Source organism: Petaurus breviceps, unplaced genomic scaffold (genome assembly GCF_028583685.1).
Source record: "Petaurus breviceps papuanus isolate PSGF00001 unplaced genomic scaffold, PetGlider_PUasm1.0 90919, whole genome shotgun sequence".
In the NCBI taxonomy this organism is placed as follows: Eukaryota; Metazoa; Chordata; class Mammalia; order Diprotodontia; family Petauridae; genus Petaurus; species Petaurus breviceps.
The window spans coordinates 35,452,216-35,471,537 of NW_027187378.1; the positions used below are offsets into that span (position 1 = coordinate 35,452,216).

General features: G+C 38.2%; 1 protein-coding gene across 8 annotated transcripts in view; it reads left to right on the forward strand.

The window, feature by feature from the left end:
* Positions 1-17,695, forward strand: part of INTS10 (integrator complex subunit 10) — a 45,562-nt gene extending 27,867 nt beyond the window's left edge. For all 8 annotated transcript variants that reach the window (XM_069075781.1, XM_069075782.1, XM_069075783.1 and 5 more), the window contains 4 exons: positions 5,332-5,411; positions 7,547-7,709; positions 10,459-10,552; positions 17,313-17,695. In XM_069075781.1, coding sequence (XP_068931882.1) covers positions 5,332-5,411; positions 7,547-7,709; positions 10,459-10,552; positions 17,313-17,469 — 494 coding nt within the window. In that variant the 3' untranslated portion in view covers positions 17,470-17,695. The remainder of the gene's footprint in view (positions 1-5,331; positions 5,412-7,546; positions 7,710-10,458; positions 10,553-17,312) is intronic.
* The last annotated feature ends 1,627 nt before the right edge of the window (positions 17,696-19,322 follow it).

Here is a 19,322-nt window from a genome sequence, read left to right on the forward strand (position 1 = left end):
GCATGGTGGATAAAGGACCATTCTTAGTGTCAGAAAGATTTGCCTTCAAATCCCACCTTTGACATTTACTAGCTGTGTGACCATCATCGGGTCACTTGATTTCTCAGTGTTTGAGGCAACTCTCTAAGATTACAAATTGCAGCCATGTTGCCATTCTGCATTGACAGCTCCATTCTGGGAGAAAGAAATTTCCTCATCAGGAATTCCTACCAATGAAATCATAAATCCTACCTCCAAAAAATGCACAATTCTTAAAGTTTGTGATGCCTTTGAACACAATAATAATGATGGTATTTGGAATACTATTTTACACATGTAATCCTTATGCCAGTGACCTTCCATACCGTATACATATTTCTAATGCCTACTAAATGATTGTGATTGTTAAGTTTTTTCCCCTGAAGTCCAAGGGCCCTGATAGCTAGGTTTACAGCTAATCCATATTATGCTTCCCCTGGTGGCTACTATGCTATTAATAATAACTGACATAATAATTGCAAAGCACTTTACAAATACTATCTCATTTTATCTTCACAATAACCCTGGGAGGTAGGTGTTATCATTAGTATTATTTCGCATTTTACAGATGAGGAAGCTGAGTCAAACAGTTGGGTGACTTTCGCAGGGTCACACGACTAGTTGTAAAGCCAGGAATGAGCAGCTTTCCAGAGGACTGCTGCTGTGAACAGCTTCAAGGTTCTGATTACATAGTATAGTAAACTTTCTATTTATTCAGGAGTAAATTCAGCAAACATTCACAGAAATCAAAGTACAGCATTCACAGTGTTATGACATAACAACTTATCACTAAAATGGCCACATAGTTTTAAACAAAGTACATTCATTTAGTAAGTCCTTAATTCAGTCATCCTTAAGGAGGCTTGTCTCCTTAATGGACACAGAGTACAAAAGTCAAAGTTCTCCACCCCTAGGACACAGTAAATCATAATCTTCTCAGTTAGCATCCACATCTTTTCATCTTGACTCAAGGCTGGCTCTCAGCTTCCATGGTTCCTCTTCCATGGTCCCAGCTCCTGCCCAAATCTACACAACTGTCACCTGGGTTCAAAGGCAGGCAGCTCCCAGTTCCTTGTCCAGTTCTTCATCCAGTTCCTTGTCCAGTTCCTATTCTGTATTGAAGTTCACAGTGTCCAGTCCACCTCCAGTCCTTCACAGTTTCTGTTTCTGGGAAGACAAAACTTAGCAGAGCCAAAACAACATTTATACATATTAATGGCACCATCATCACTTTACTCTCTGCCTGTGAAATCAGCAGGGACCCACAGACAAGGTCCAAGAGGTCAACACAAACCATAAACATAGAAATCAACACATACCCGCCAACAAGGTCTGAGAACTCAACACAAATCATCAGTACAGTCTCAGGAGCTCTGAATCTCTCCTCCAGGACTTCTGTAAACAGACAACCAGAAAATCCTCTTTCAGGGCTTCTAGTAAGGTCCCAGGGCTTCTGTACACAATATCACAAAGAAACATCAACACAGACAGAACAGACAAATATAGAGTGCCAGGATACCAGAAGTTTTCTCCTTCTTGACTCTGCCACCACAAGAGTTTTCTTCTCAGTTCTGCTCAATTCTCAGTTCTTAGTTCTCTGTTCTCAGTTCTGCTCAGTTCTCAGTTTTCTCTTCTCTGTTCTGCCACCACAATTTATCTTCTCAATTCTGTTTTCTCCAGCCTGAGCTTCTCCTTATATATGGTCATTAGCTCCTCCCTTTCCTGTTGCAACAGCAACAGGAGTCCACAAGTTCTAGGATTCACAAGTTCTGGATCTTAATACTTGATATAATCATGAATTGAAACAAGGTGTTAACTACTTCTTTGCTTGCTATTATACTAGTATCAGAGGCTAGATTTGAATTCATTTCTTCTGCTTACATATCTGATATTCAATCTATTATGCCACTTAGACCAAAAAAAATCATCTAAAAAGTCTATATGTGGGTTAAAGAAGAGTTGGAAAGAAATCTGGTAGAAGTAACAGTGAACAGGGAATATTGTGGAGAGAACCTATCGACACCCTTCCTACAGGAGAATCAGTGCTTTTTTTGTGGAACTACATTTCAACATGGAAGGGCACATAAAGGGGATGAGGAGAACAGGGGGATAGAGAGGACTGAATGATGTGCCAGGCCCAATTTGGGGGCTAGCAATGAAGGAAAGATGGCTGCTGTGGTCTCAGAAAGAAAACAACTTACAAAGGACTAGATGAAGAGGAAGGGGGAAAAATTGGAAAGGTGGGAAAGGAAGGAAACCTTACTTTGGAGGAAGTTCTACTAATAGGAGGAAGCTCCTATCAGTGAGCTGAGATGGTCAGTCACTAATGCACTGTGGTGGAGCTGTGAACCTATCCAACCATTCTAGAGAGCAACTTCAACTTTAGCCAAAGGATTATGAAATTGTGCATACCCTTGATCTGGCAATACCACAAGTTGATCTTTATCCCAAAGAGATCATAAAAAGGAGAAAAAAATACAAAAATATTTGTGGCAGTTCTTTTTGTGATGGCAAAGAATTGGAATGAGGGAATGCCCATCAGTTGGAGAATGGCTGAACAAGTTGTGGTATATACATGTTTTGGAATACTATTGTGCTATAAGAAATTGTGAGCAAGCAGGTTTCAGAAAAACCTGGAAAGACTTACATGAACTGATGCTGAGTGAAGTGAGCAGAACCAGGAGAACATTATATACAATAACAGTAACGTTGTGGGAGGATCAGTTTTGATAGACTTAACTCTTCTCAGCAATACAATAAACCAAGACAATTCCAAAAGACTCATGATATCCACATCCAGAGAAAGAGCTATTGAGTCTGAATGCAGATAGAAGTATATTATTTTTACTTTATTCTTTTCATGGCTTTTTCCTTTTGCAAGCTGTAATTGCTTTGCATACTATTTCTTCTTTCACAACATGACTAATATGGAAATAGGTTTTATATGATTGTACATATATAATCTATATCACATTCTTTAACATGAATGTTAAAAATTGCCTTTACACATAAGTGGAAAAAAATAAAATACTATTTTAAAAAAGAGAAAGATGCTCAGCGAAGGGAGATGAAGCCCTTACAGTAAATCAGACCTGGGGAATTTGGTGTTGGAAAAGCCTACTTGTCCTGATAGTGGGGGAGTTGGATCCCCTGGAGGAACTGGCACCTGGAGGAGTGGGAGAGCATGGACACAGGGAGAAGGTTTCTAAGCAAATATAGAAAAAAAGGGCCAATATGAGAAGGTATACATCCGTGGTGGGGACTGGACTCTACCATGAGTCCGTATCCTCTCTGATACCTGCAATAATTGGTGTTGTTCTGAGAATGAAGCACAATGGAAAAGAGGAATCTATGGGACGATCCCTATAAGCAGTGGCAGAAAACATACAGAGGGGAGAACCTAGAATAGATATCTTGGACATTTTGATTGTGTGAACAAGAAAAACCAAATAATTATATTGTTCGTGAGTCAGAGAATGAGAGTCTGGAGTAAACAGAAAGAGAAGATAGATAGTGAAAAGAGCAAGGGAAAAGCCTTTTTTGGACAGAGGCACAAATCTAAGACAGGACCAGCTGCAGTGGAGGAGCGGAAGTCTACTGGGAGGCCAAAAACAGAGGGAGGGGAAATATCCACAAGATCCGGAGGGAAAAGGGAACTAATAAAACCCTAGAGGGAAAGGGATATCGGACAAGAAGAAGGGATCAGGAGTCAGGAAAAGCAAGCCACTGAAAATGTGACCTACTTAAAAGAACGTAATGGAAGGAACATAATACAGTGTTTACAGCAGAAGAAGGAACTTGAACTGAAAAGCTGCATAGACACAATGCATCGAGGATAAGAAGGGAAGGGGTCAAAATGAAAAATAATATTTGTATCAGCTTTCTCTGATGAGAGTTTGATATACAACATATATAAACAATTTATAGATATCCATATATAAGACTAATAGTGATTCCCTAGTAGATAAGTGGTCAAAGGATATGAATAAACAGTTCTCAAAAGAAGAATTGCAAAGTAGTTTCAGCCATAAGAAAGAATGTGCCAAGTCACTGATAATAAGAAATGCAAATCAGAAACCATCCCTAAGGTTTTACCTCACACTCTGCAAATTGGCAAAAATGACAAAAGTAGCAATAGTCAGTATTGGAGGGGTTGTGGAAAAATATTGCTGATAGAGCTATGAAAAAATCATTTTGGAAAGCAGTTTGAAATTATGCAAATAAAGTGAATAAAATGTCCATACTCTTTAAGCTTAAGATTCCATTACTGGGCTTATACCCCAGGGAAACCATGATTTAAAGGGGGGGAAAGTACCCATATACTCCAAAATATTTATAGTAGCACTTTTTGTGTACTGGAGACAGAGTAGATGCCCATCAGTTGGGGAATGGCTAAACAAATTGTAGTACAAGAAAATAATGGAATATATTCTTGTGCTGTAAGAAATGATGTGGATAAATACTGAGAAGCATGGAAAGATCTAGAAGAACTGATGCACATGAAAGTAAGCAGAGCCAGTAACTACAAGAGGGTAAATGGAAAGAACAGTGGCACACCAGAAATTCAGAAGTAAATGTAACAAAATTATACAGACGAAGTGGCACTCAAAGAGATGTGAGAACACATCCCTAACCTTAACTCATTGTGGAGGTGGGAGATCCACAGATGTCACACATTGTGCATGTTCTCAGACTTTTTCAATATATTGATCAGTTGTACTTTTTTTTCCTCTCTAAAAAATATTATTTGTCTTATGACATGGCTTTCTGAAAGGAGGTGGGGCAAGGTTATATACATGAGATATTATGGTAATGTAAGAAACATAAAGTATCAATAAAAAAAATTTTTTTTTAAAGCCCTACCAAAAAAAAGTGTGTTCTAAAAGTACTTGAATATGTTATTTACATTGAGATATACTGCTGGATATAATATGGATGTAAAAACATAACCATCTCTTAGACAAACATTTTTTATTGTTGCTTCATCCTTCCTTCTTTGGCATGCCATGTAACTAGCTCATTAGCAATTCCAGTAGAATTTGAGATTGGGGAGAAAAGAAAATAAATAATTTTTTTTTAATTTAGAACTATACCCCTATTAAAAGGCTTAGATGGGACTAAGATTGCCTTTTGAATTGTGCCTGAAGTCAATTATCAGTCTTCTATTATCATAGATAGTCAAGAGCTGTTTGTCCTTAAAATTGTGACTTCTCTCATCTTTATTACTTAATATCTTTAATAATAACTTTAATATCTTAAATATTTGCATCTGTAAAGTTGCCTTTGTTTAAGCTAACATGTTTTTTTTTTAAGGATCAGATTTGAAACTTCTGCCTTGTACTAATAAGGCTATTATGCCATATTGTCTCCATTTAATGTTAGCCTGTTTTAAGGTAAGCCTAAAGATATTCATTGGAATTCTTTCTTAATCTAAAATACTTTATAATTTTTTTTTAATTTTAATTATTTTTTAAGTCAGTAGAACAAATACATTCTATGACATTTAATTACATGTATATTTTATTCAGTTATGTGCAAAGAAGAACCTTTCTGTAAGGAAGAAATAATTTTCTTCCAAAGAAACTTTTGTGTGCATATTAATATATTTTTTAAAATAAAGTTTTTTTAAATTTTCAGGTTTCCATTCTCTCTTTCCCACTTTCCACTTCCCTATTGAGAAAACAAAAAAAACAAAACCCGTGTTACCAATATGTACAGTCAAGCAAAACAAATTACATTGGTCATGTCCAAAAAATGTCTCCATCTTTGCATGTTACTTTTAAAATGTTAAAATTTAGAAATAAGTGATGAGCTTTTCACTTAATAATTCACTGGGACCAGGGAGGGGGCGTCCCTTCCCAGTGTTATTTGCTTAGATCCCTGAGTGCTATATCTCTTAGAAACCTTAGTGATCATCTATTCCGAATCCTTCATCTCTAAAGTAAGAGGGAACAGACCTAGCAGGAATAAGTGACTCAGCCTAAGTAGTGAATAACAGGGCCAGAATTTCTATTACTTTCTCAATAGCAGTTTGATGGCAAAGCTGGCTCTAGAGCAAAGTCTCCAGCCCAGAGCTTTCAAGGGCTTCAAGTACTAGTGGGAATTACCAGGTTAATAATTTTTTTTTTGGAGGACATTTGGGGTTAAGTAACTAGCCCAAGGTCACACGGCTAGGTGTGTGTGTGTGTGTGTGTGTGTGTGTGTGTGTGTGTGTGTGTCTGTGTCTGTGTGAAGTTTCTGAAGCCGGACCTGAACTCAGGTCCTCCTGACTCTGGGGCCAGCACTCTACTCACTGCGCCACCTAGCCAGCCCCAGTTTAATACTGATTTAATGCGGAGCAGCTAGATGGCATGGTGAATAGACCATCAGCCCTGGAGTCAGGAGGACCTGAGTTCAAATGTGTCCTCAGACAGTTAACACTTACTAACCTTGTGACCTTGGGCAAGTCACTTAACCTCAATTACCCTGCCTTCCCCCCCTCCTAAAAGCAAATAATGACAATAATAATAATTTAATGCTCCAGTCACATGAGATGATGGTCATCAATGGTGACATATATATAGTAAATGCTCCAATTTGGAGGAGCAGCCTCATGGAGGGAGGGCCTGCTGCCATTCTTAGGCTGGTTGGGAGTCATAGAGTTAAGTTTCAGTTCTGCTGCCAGTGATACTTTCTCAGTTTGAGCTAATCACTTTACTTCTAAGGACACATTTTCCTTATCTTGGTGAGAAGGGGGCTGGACGGGATACCATTAAGCGCCTTCCAGCTCAGACATTCAGATTATAATTTCCTGCTTCTTTAGATTGAGAGATAGAATCTCTTTCCACTAGATTGTGAAGTTCGTGAAGGCAGTGACTGTCTTTTGCCTCATTTTGTGTCACAAGCCCTTAGCACAGAGCCTGGAATTTAATAGGTGCTTATTGTTTATTGATTGACAAACTGACTTCTTAGCAGAAACTTCCTGCTTAGTTTCTAAACATTTATACAATATAAAGGTAGATTTTTTTGTTTTAGAAAGCATGTATGGGCTACCATCAGTTGATCATGGCTCTGTACTAGACCTACAATAAATTTATATGGTGAGCTAGAGATGAAATAACATATGTCATATTTTTAGTTCTTTTTTTTCTTAGCTGAAATAGACTGATTATTATTGAGTAAGACTGTGCTATTTGTTTTAGAATAGGTTGTAGTTTCTAGTGGATTGTACAGATTCTTCTCCCTTTCACGATCTTTGGAGACCTTGTATAACAAGACAGAGCCTCCACTTTAACATCCTGGTGAAAAGCCCTCGAGAGAATTTTTCTGTGGGAACAGAAAGTTAGAGTGTTTATGGCCCCAAAGCACAATGTAAGGAGTGGGTTTTGTTCAACGTGTATGATAAGCAGGAGTGTACTGCTTTGTTCTCAGATACCCTGCACTACCTATAGTATGAAATAGGGGTATATTATGGTGGCATTTTTTTTAAAGTGACTTTTCATACACTTTTTTTTCTTTTTTCACTTTGGTATAAATCCTTGTCTTACAGTTAAGAGCTTTCACAGATAACAGGGATGATATGGCGTTGGGTCATGTAATCGTGTTGCTTCAGCAAGAGTGGCCACGTGGAGAGAACCTGTTTTTAAAAGCTGTCAATAAAATTTGTCAGCAAGGCAACTTTCAGTATGAGAATTTTTTCAACTATGTTACAAGTATCCTTTTTTCATATTAAAAAACCTGCTCTGCCAATTTTCAGGTTCTTTTTCAAGCATGACTTTTGCATTGTATGTTTTATTTAGCACTGAATTTTTAATAATTTGTTTTATACCTCATATTTTCATCAATTCTTTTTGGAAAATCATCACTAAAGAAGAATAGAGAAAATAGGACAAAGATTTGAAAAAGACTGCCTTATCTTCAACTTTTCTTAAGCTGCTCTAGAGCAATGGAGTCAAATTCAAATAGAAACTGATCCTACATATTGGGATTAGGCCACATATTGACTTAGAAAAATCACAAATTAACACAAATTTTGTTAAAATTTCTCAGTTACATTTTAATCTGGTTCAGGCAGCACTGGCAGTTTTCTAGTTTGAAATCTGTTCTTGAGAGTACAGCCAGTTGAATACTAGGGAAGATGTAAAGATAAATAAAACCATGGTTCCTGCTCTCATAGAGTTTATTGTCCAGTATAGAAAATGACACATAAATGTAACAGTAATACAAAACAGAATGTGATCATTGCATAAAAGAGGTGTTAGATGATTAAGAAAGGAAGGATTATTTATGGGGCATTGGAAAAGGGTACATTACATGGAAGAAGTGGCAGGTGAGCTGGGCTTTAAAGGATGCATAGGAACTTAACAAGTAGAGATAAAAAGGAAAGCATTAAAGGCTTAAAGAACAGTGTGCACAAAAGCAAGAAAGTATGGGATGTGAAAGAAGGAGTAAAGGATGGCAGCGCAGTGATCCAAAGGTCATCTTTTAATAAGAAGCATCAGTGCTCTTCACTCGCATGCTGAGATGTGCCGTCTGTGAGTCCATGCACTACAGCCAGCCCATTCTCTTTACAGGAACTGCCCTAATCAAGGAGTGGCTCTCTTTCTTGCAGCTAGCTGCAGTATGCCGGTTTTGTCATTTGCTGGGATATTGGCTACCCCTTGGAATGTAATTAACTGCTTTTGCCCTGTGGGACCCATTCCTGTCATGGAGTATCCATCCTCTAAAAGATGCCATTAAGCTGCTCATCATTCCTTTCTTTTAACAGCTATTGTGTTTTTTGCATGTTCATTGTTATTTGTGAGCTTTTTAAAAATTGAAGTTCATTCAAGCAACAAACATTTACTAAGCTTCTACTGTGTGCTAGGCACTGGACTGGATATACTTTCTCCGAAGCTACTAGTGATCCCTTAATTGCCAAATGTGATGTTCTTTCTTCGGTTGATCTATCTGCTTACAGCATTAAATGCTGTTAAGCACCATCTTCCAGGTTACTCTTTCCTCTATTGATTTTTGTGACTTTCCTAATTCTCTTACCTGTTAAAGATGCCTTCTTAGTCTCCTTTGCTGGCTCAAAGTTCAGATCACACCGCTTAATTAAGTCTGCTTCCCAAAGTTTTGCTCAGACCTTCTTCTTCCTCTTAGTAATTTCATCAGTTCCAATTGGTTTAATCATCATCTCTATGCAAATGACTCATATCTATACGTCTCTCCCCTGAGCTTGAGTTTCACATTATCAGCTGCCTATCAGACATTTCAAACCAGGTCCCAGACATATCTAAAACTAAATACGTAGAAAGCTTCCCCCTCAGCCCTCACCTCTTCCAAATTTCTATTATCCATTTTTATAGTCTCCCAAGATCATAATTTCAACATTATCCTCAGTTCTTCTTTCCTCATGAATTCAAACAGTTGCCAGATCTAGCCATTTCTAAGTCTACAGTATCTCTCAAATCAGACCCTTTCCTTCCACTTACATAGCTTCCACCTTAGTTCAGGTCCTTATCACCTCTTACTTATTCTATTGCAATATCCTGTTAACTGTTCTCCCTGCCTCTCAAGTTTCTCCCCACTCCAGTCCATCCTATACACTGCTGCCACAGTAATTTTTGTTTAAACATAGATCTGACCTTAGCACTTCCCTGCTTAACATCATTGGCTTCCTGTTGCATCTAGGATCAAATTTAAATTCCTCTGTTTAGCTTTCAAAGCCCTGTACAACCTGGCTCCAACTTCAAGGGTCAAGTGAAAAATTTTTTAAGAGTAGGAGAAACCTGCATAGTTTTAGGTGGTAGAGATGTAGTCCATGGATAAAGAGAAGATGATAGAAAAAGAGAATAATTGATGGTGCAGACTGCCAAAGGGAAGTGGAAGGGATGGACTTGGTAAAAAAGCACTACATCTTTTTTTAAATTGTTTTAATTTTTTCAATAACAAATCAATTTTCTCTCTCCTTCCAATGTACCCCCTCCCCATGGGAGGCAAGAAAGAACCTTGTAACAAATATGCATAGTCTAGCCTAACAGATTTCTTCATTGGCCATATCCAGAAAAATGTATGCTTAATCATGCACCCTGAATCTATCACTTCTGTGTCAGGAGGTAGGTAGCATGACAATCACTACCTCTTCAGAGTCTGGGATAAAGGTTAAGAGAATAAATGATCTTTTAGATTTGAGTTGAGGGAAGAAGATACATGAAACAGCCTTTCTTCAGTAATGTAGGAGGCAAATTCTTCTGTTTGAGAGGTTTTAGGACAGTGGAAAAGGTTAGTCTACTACTAAATAGATAGAGCAGATAAGCTGTTTAATTATTACATATACAGAAATAGGTTATTCCATTGGCCTTGACACTTCTAGCTCAAAGGCACAGTATTTCTTTGTTCATTAGCTACTTAGAGAGGTAATTTATTACTGTTTGTATCATATGCAAAGTTTGGTGGTGAATCCTGAACAGCCTACAGATATAGACATGCTGGAGGAATTTGCCTATTTAAGGACCCAGGAAGGTGGGAAAATCCATTTGGAATTATTGCCCAACCAAGGAATGCTAATCAAGTAAGTGATGTTAATGCCATTTTAAAATTTAACTGTTTCTTGCTGTAAGGTTTTATGTAACAAATAGCTGCTTTTGGTTGTTTGCTTGAATTTTTTGTGTGTGTATATTTGTGGGAAATATGTTTATAATAATATATTTCTTATATCTTTCAAAAAGATAGAAGTCCAGGCCTGAGTCTCAGCTTCTATGAACAGAATTAGGTTTGGGAGATATTTTGAAAGGTTTAAGCTTTCACAGTAACCTTCTCCATATTTCTAAAATGATACTCACTATTTTAATGGTATTGCTTCTGTCCTTTTTGAGAGAGCTTTCACTATGCAAAATTCTTGTTTGTAGTTTCTTTTATTTTTCCTTTCTTAAATTTACAGAATTAATCAATAGAATTACAGACCTTTTGAGCTGGAAGGATCCTTAGAGGTCATCTAGTCTCTCCTTGTTTCACAAATGGCCCATGAGAAAAAGAGACTTGTTCAAGGTCACAGACAGGTAATAAGGAGAGAGGCTGGGACTGAAACCAGATCTTTTGACTCTTCCTTCCACCAGCACCATTCACACCTCAGTTCCTTTTTGGCCAATGGAACATTTCGTTTTTTTTAAATGGGAAAAAAAATTGCTCCTCTTTGCAAGAGGCAAAAACTCCCAAAGAATAGCAGCTGTGTTATATATACAGATTGCACTTGAATTGAAAGTTTTACTCAATAAACTAGAATTTATTAAGCTCCTACTGTGTGCCAGGCACTGAGCTAAGTAAGAACTCTTAGCTCTAATGTAGCACAGAATAAATAGTTCAACCTAGTACCTCCTGCAGAAAATAAAATCTTATTAGAAATTTATTCTCTTCAATTAATAAAATATTTGTTGATATGAAGAGGAACCACCACCAGGAGGTGTGAGTCTTTTTTTTTCCCCACATGCTATAACCAAGTCAGTGACCCTTAGGATCATTCCTCTGTCTGCAACTCAGTACTAATTTTAGTTTGACTAATCATGTACTCTGCATTCTCCGCTATTTTTTGTTTTCATTTTTCCCAAAGGTCAGTATTATGGTCACCTCAAGAAAATGAGTCCTCAGTTAATACAGATTGAAAAGGATTAAATCCCTGGCTCTGGTCAAGATTCTTTTCCTCTCCACTGTGGAATAAATGGGTTCCCAGTTAACAGAAGGACAAGACTCTTCCCCTCTTTATTTTCCCTTTCCCTCTGGACCCCCTCTGCCCTTAGATTCCTATTCTTAATTTCTGAGAGATTGAGAGTGGAAAAGCATTGTTGTTTCTGGTACCCTAAGCCTGCTGAGTAATTCAGAAGATGGCAAACTTTCCAGCACCATCTGTGCCTTCCTTCCCTTTTCCACACTTATTAGGGACCATAGGAGAGAAGTAGAGCTTTGCAAAGAAACATGCTGAAGATACAAAGAATTAGTAAGAATTAAATGAGGCGTATGTTTTCCCCGTGTTTTTTTTAGATTGTAAAATAGACATTGCAATTACTTTTTTATTCTGATCCTCTTAGTCACAGAAGAGCATCTCCCAATGACAAATGTTTACAAATAAAGACTGTTGTTTTGATTTGGGAGAAAGGAGACCACTAGTGTGGTTTTTCATTGTGGTTTCCTTTCCAGATTATGATGCTCCACACACAAATAGATGTCAAGATGTCATTTAGCAGAATCAGACTTTGTTTAGTTAATAGCAAATATTTATACAGACAATTCCTTTATATAGACAGTGTTGAATTATCATTAGAAATGGGACAGAAGTATAGATTGTTTTGAAAAGAAAGACCTGAAATGAATCCCCAAACCTCATTTTAACTATTTGCTTTAACCTTATCAAGTCAGCAAGCATTTATTAAGTGCCTACTTATATGTTACAAGAGATACAGAGAAAGTCAAAAGACAGTCGCTGCTCCCAAGGACTTCACAGTCTGTCTAATAGGAGGAAACACCACACAAATAACTGTGTTACAGACAAGAAGTGAACCAGATACATTGGATATAATCTCAAAGGGAAGGATCTAGAATTCAAGGGGATCCCAAAAGGCTTCCTATAGAAAATAGGATTTTAACTGAGAACTTAAGAAGCCAAGAATTCCAGGAGGTAGAGATGGGAAGGAATCATTCCAAGGATGGGGGACGATAGCCAGAGAAAACGCCCTGAGCCGGGAGATGCAGTGCGAGGAAGAGTCAGGAGCTGACCAGAATGTTGTCCCCACCACATGATATATTCAGGCTGAACAAGAGATGACAGGGAAGATGTGCTAGGATGCAGACATTGTCTGTCTGAGCAAGGAGGGAGAAGCGAGGCACAAGGATAGATCCACAAGGGAATCACGAGGATAAATGAAGGATTGCTGCTCCTACCCTGTTAGTATAATCGAGATAGCGGATATTTATCGAGTACTTGAAGATTCATAAAGTGTTTTATGTGCATTTTCATATTTAATCCTCACCACAAACCTGTGAGATTCATGTTATTTTTATCTCCATTTTACAGCTAAGGAAAGTGAGACTCAGGAGGTATTAGATACTTGCTAATGGTCACATAGCTAATCCATGTCAGAAGTGGGATTCACGCCCAGAAATTTACTGATGCCAGGACACCATACTTCATCTACAAGCTGGACCTTCATTTCTGCTCTTGAAAACAGTTAAACAGCAAGTTATCAGGATTGGAGGCAGGACTAGGGAGGACTAGCCTGATACTTCTGGCAAGTTAATAGGATTTGCCTAATATACTCTGTAGAATTCTTACAGTATTTCTAAAATCTACATCCAGCTTTAAACTGCAGTAGTGGAAAGACAAACAGGTGAGACAGTAGGGGAGCTAGGAAGGCACCTGAATAAAAATGGACGCTGACTTCCTTTGAATTATAAAATTATTTCAAAAAGCTATTCCAGATGTAGAGGAAAGTTGTTTATACTATCTTGAACCCTTTGTAGTAAGACATTAAGATACATGATCGTCATTTTCAAGTGTAGAACTAATTGAGGTCCTGTGATTAAAAGAACTGAGAAGATAGTAATAAAAAAAAAAAAGCTGCAGTAAACTGTGTAGCCTATCTTTAAGGTTGATTCTCTATAAAATTGGGGAAATAAGATGTGGAAATATGAGCACCCTTTGCAGAAAACATCCAGGTCCTTTAAATAAGGAAAAACTCCAACCTTAAGAATAAATAGATAAGGGGCGGCCAGGTAGCACAGCGAGTAAGAACACTGGCTCCAGTGTCAGGATGACCTGGGGATCGAAACCCAGGCTCAGACACTTAGCACCCACCCAGAAACTCCTGGCTATGTAGCCTTGAACAAGTTATTTAACCCCAATTGCTTAGGGGCGGCCAGGTAGCTCAGCGAGTAGGAGCACCGGCTCCAGTGTCGGGATGACCTGGATCAAATCTGGGCTCCAATACTCAGCACCACACCCAGAAATAAATGGCCATGTAACCTTGAGCAAGTTACTTAACCCCGATTGTTTAAAAAAAAAAAGAATAAATAGATAAGAGGTAATTGCAAAAATATCTAGGCCACAAATGGATTGATCCAATGTATAGTCAGCCCCTTGGATATTCAGAAACTGCAAGGTAGTCAGTATGGACTAAGGAGCATATATAATATGCCACTTATGGAAGCTTTATGCTCTTAACCACTTTGGACATTTTGTTCACTCCTCCCCTAGCTGTAGGGTTGTCAGAGTTGTTACAGATGTATATCCCAAAAGGATGAAAGTTGATGAAATGAGAAGTACCAAAGGGACATGGCACGGTTCCTAGAGCCAGAAAGAGATTTTTTTTATTCTTAGATCAGGGTTTTTAACCTTTTTGGTCAAGGAACCCCTTTTGGCAGTCTGGTGAAGCCTATGGATCCCTTCTCAGATAATGTTAATTACCTACATTCACAAGTGAAGGGAATGCTACGTTTCAGGCTAGTGAGAATCGCTTGGGGTCCATGGACACCAAGTTAAGAACTCATGGCTTAAAGGTTTTGCTCATACATGTTTAATAAGAGAAGTTTTTTTTTTAATATTAAATATCTGCCATACTTTTTTTAGATGAATCAAACTAGAGTGAAATAGGCACCATTGGTTTATTTATACTTTATTTGCAATGGAATTCTTCGTGTGCCATGATGTGATCAGTTGGCACTGAATTATCTCCTAACACACTTTGACATAATTGCATTTGAGAGGATTTGTCAGGGCACATGTCTGGACTTTTATGAGAAAAAGTAAGGATGGATGCGATTTAAAAATTAACTTTTTTAATGTATAGTTCCCTTCCCACTACAAATTCATCATGTTCACTTTCCTCACTGCTCTCTTTGGACACCATGCCTATGTTGAGACTCAGTTCAAGTCAAATTCTAAGTAAGACCTGGAAAGTGTGCCATCAGTGGGCATAATGAAAGTAGATGATGGCTTCTTCCCTTCCTTCCCCTTCAGCACATAGCTGGACTAAGGTGGTTGTTGCAAGTTAAAAAAAAAAGCACTCATATGGTCTCCTTCCAGCTCTCTCTTGTATTTTCTCTGGAGTGTTTTACAGTACAGGGTGAGTCGGTGTGGGTGTTTGAATGCTGCTGTTTGCTGTTTTTTAAAGGCCTTCTAGCCCTCCCATGGGGTTACTGCAGCAGGAATTCATACCTGTACTACAGCCCAGCATACAGACTGCTGACAGGTACCAAGTGGGAAAAAACACACCTGCTCATAGTGTGCTGTTTCGTCCACATGTTGTACTGCCCATGGTTTCCAGCTCTCTGTTACCCAGTGCCCTCATCCATGCTTTTCTTTTAATTTCTTCTGCATTCCTCAGCAAACCATCTGGTTGTAATATTGTAACATTTCTTAATTTTATTCCATAAGTTGACAGTGTGTGTGTGTTCAATTTAATATTCACCACCAAATTAAAACTGAAATGAAGGTTGTATGGAACTGTTATTAGATCATACTAGTTTAAGGGCTGGTCCAAGATGCTGCTAGCTTTTTAAAAAAGTCCCCTTCCCTAAGTATAGGTAAGAATACCGCTTTTGTTTTAGTCTTCCTCTTTTTTCTTCTTTTTTTCTTTTTTTTTATGTATGTGTGTGTCTGTTATCTAAATAGAGGTCATAGATTCAGAGATGTAAGGGAGGTTATGGGTCATCTGATCTAACTCCCTTATTTTTAAGATAATGAAATTGAGGCCACATAGGTTAAAGTACTTCCTTGACATTAGCAGAGTGAGGATTCAAATCCAGGTTCTCTAAATCTAAATTTGATACTTCATAGGAGGCTTAATTTCAGCATTTTTTTTTCCTAGCCATGGATAATTTCTTTAGAGTAGGAAATTCCTAACTTAAAGTATTGAATAGGATGGAATGCTCTAGCTTTTATCATTACCTACTTGGAGACTTTTCTAGCAGTGGGACTGGGTTTTGTTCATAGCACCCCTACATTCTTTTGTTAACAGAGCTAGAATCATTTTTTCAAAGTTGTAACATTTAAAAACCCGGTTGCAGTTAGGCTGTGGCACTGGAACAGAACTTTTCTTGATGCAGAGTTAACTCACCCAGAGAGGGATAGAACCCTTGACCTTGATTGATCTTCTTAGTATTGTATCCTAACCAAATTCAGCTGCCCATCTTAACTCAAAATACCTTGAATGGAACAACACGTTTTCTCTGTGGAACCGATAAGTACGTAGCTCTCATGTAAATTGTGCCACAGACTTCCTACCATGAAACTGCTTCCCTGAAGCTAGCAATTTAAAGCTTTCTGCTTCAGCTGTAGTGTGAATTTTGATTGTGGCATCTGTACAGTTATTATAGCTGAAGTTATTTTTACTTCACGTCATAGAATAGAAATAGTTTATAAGCACGTTTTAGTTTTTAGTTAGGCAAATGCATAGATTCATTCCATTCTATATCACCTTTATAATAATGGAATAAAGGTGGTTTCTTATTTGAATTTATTTAAATCTGACAAATCAGTGAACTAGTAAAGGTAGGACCCATTTACCCCGTAGCCCTTGATTCCTGCTCATTTATTTTTGTTCATTGGTAAGAATTCGTTTTATTAGATTTCCTCTATTCTTTCTCTTCTTCTTTAAGGATCTTTTGAGTATGTTCTGATGGCATCCCAAAATGTTACAGCACCTCAGACTTTCCTCTTCATCTCCATCCCCAAGATCTCTCCAGTGTCAAGTCTGTGGCAGTTTTGTGAAAGATTGTAAGACCTGCTGCCATGCCCTTGAATTACCTAGCCTGTCACACTCCTGCTTGATTTGCCTAGTTTTTGTTCAGTCTCCGACCTCTTTGCCAGTTGTCATTTCTTTTCCAACATGGACCTAAGTCTGGACCATTCCTTTACCTGGTGGTTTAATGTTCATTGAGCTCCCACAGATGACACTGAGGGCCTTGTGTAGTTAGGGAGGCTCTCCCCCTGTTGGACTCGAGAGCCTCAGTTGTTTAGAAGGAGTAGTAGCAACAGGATACAAGGATTTTTTTTTTTTTAAAAAAAAGCTAAATTTTAACCAGTTAGACGTTCCTGTGCCTCTTTTTTTTTAGGGGGAAAATTGCGAAGATAACTTTTGAAGATTCCCATCTATCTTAAAATTTGGGGTAGCATTTTATTTTTGTATTTTTTTTGTTTAAGGAAATTTTTTTATTTTTCTTTTGCTGGCTTCCTCTTAAAAGAAGGCAGATTTATGTATTAGACTCTATCCTTCAGGATTAATATGGTTTCAGGCACAGATGATAATCCCATTTTCTCTTTGTTTTCCTGTTGCTAACTTCAGGCACCACACAGTAACCAGGGGTATCACCAAAGGTGTAAAAGAAGATTTCCGCCTGGCTATGGAGCGCCAGGTTTCCCGCTGTGGTGAGAATTTGATGGTCGTACTCCATAGGTTCTGCATTAATGAGAAAATCTTGCTGCTTCAGGCTCTGGCCTAAATGAAGTGATCCTCCATGCGCAGAGTTTTCTTTACTAGAAGTTGTGATCAATAACAGTGTGGCTTTTTGACTCTAAAAAGAAATTATCTGAATGCTAGCTTTAGTTGCTTTTAATGTGAAATACAAAAGTCTAAGGTATTTCTATTTTTAAATATAATTTTTTGTAACTTTTATAAAAGGAGAGTGAAATCATTTTGTAAATAAAGACCATCCTTAAAAACTTTGAGTGAATGTGAACAAGCATTAATTAAGTATGTATTGTGTACCAGGCATTATGCTAAGCTCTGGGTATGAAAATGCTTTTCAGAAGAGAGAGGCCTTTCGATCAAAGATATGACACCCTAATAGGAGAAGAAAACACACAGAAGGGAATGCTAACTAGAGAAGGACGTTTTGTTCTGGAGAAGTGAAGGGATGAGGTAAGAAAAAAGGGGAGGGGGACTCACAAAGCACAGGGCAGATGGTGAGAAAGCCCTAGTAAAGGCCTGATGGGGTGTGGAGCTGATACAAGGTCTGGGATCGAGGCCTAGCCAAGGGATATATTGAGCTAATGTGCACACACACTTAGTCGCCAGTCAACTGGGTTGGGTCCTCAGGTGAACTTTCCAAAGGTGACACGCATTTTAAAATTGTTGACTTTTACAGTTATCCCTGTTAAAAGCAGCTACTTTCTAATTCTGCAAACACTGCAATCAACGGTCTGATGCATGACTGGATTTGGTAGTGAATTTTCATGGTACAGATAATATTGAGGCATCATGGCAATGAATACAGTACATTACGTAAGCCAAAGTTCTCACTCTCAGCATGAGTACTTCTCTAAATTTCTCAGATTGTTAAGATGTAAGAAATTCACTGTCTTTTGAGGGGCTTTAATTGTAAAAAGTCATCACCCAGAGTACAGTAGGCTCCTCTCCTGGGACCCTTATTCCCCCAATTGAAATAAATATAAGAGAGGGCAGAGGCAAGCAGTGGAGGGACCACCTGAGATGGAACAGAGCAGGTCTCTTGGGTCTGCCAAACAGACCTGGAGGAGTAAAAGGATTCCCCAGAAGCTATGCTTTATAGAGCCTACCTGGCTAAGCCAGAGTTCAGGTGAGATGAAGGAAGAACTTGCCAACTGATGTATATATTCTGGAAAAATTTGATGAGAATGCAAATCACTCCTTGAAAGTAAGCATCAGTGGCCTAAAAATTAACCTGGAACACTTGTTTTGGGTGACAAGAATAACAGAAAATCAGTGAGGATTTCAGTGATCCAGAATAGACGTTTAAAACACTTACCAAATACTTTGTATAATCTGTGCAGTCATCTGACTAGAACAAAGGCAGTGATCACACAGATACTTGCTATAATCAGTGGAAAAGCCTGGAATAATTGAAAGATAGCTATTGGTTAACTTAAGTGTTAGTTTCTAATACTCAGCCTGATATTAATGCATTACAAATATAAGTGATCAAAAAATACTTTTTTAAATCGTGGCATGTTTCATCCTATCATTTCTTTCTAGTTAAATACTTTACTATGGTGAAATGGATAGAGCACTGGGCCTGAAGTCGGGAAGACCCAAGTTCAAATCAAGACTCTTATACTAGCTGGGGACCCTGGGCAAATTACTTAGCCTCTGTTTGCCTCTGTTTCCTCATCTGTAAAAGGAGGATCAAATGAAATAACAAAGTGCTTAGCACAGTGCCTGGCATGTAGTGGTTACCCATGTAAAAGTTTTCTTCTTTTCCCCATGTTCCCCCACTCTCAACACCTTCCCCAGATAATTTGCTCTTGGACAGCACACATCAAAGCTACGTGCTTTGACTAAACTTGCTAGGCAGCAGAAAAACAATTCCATTCGTCT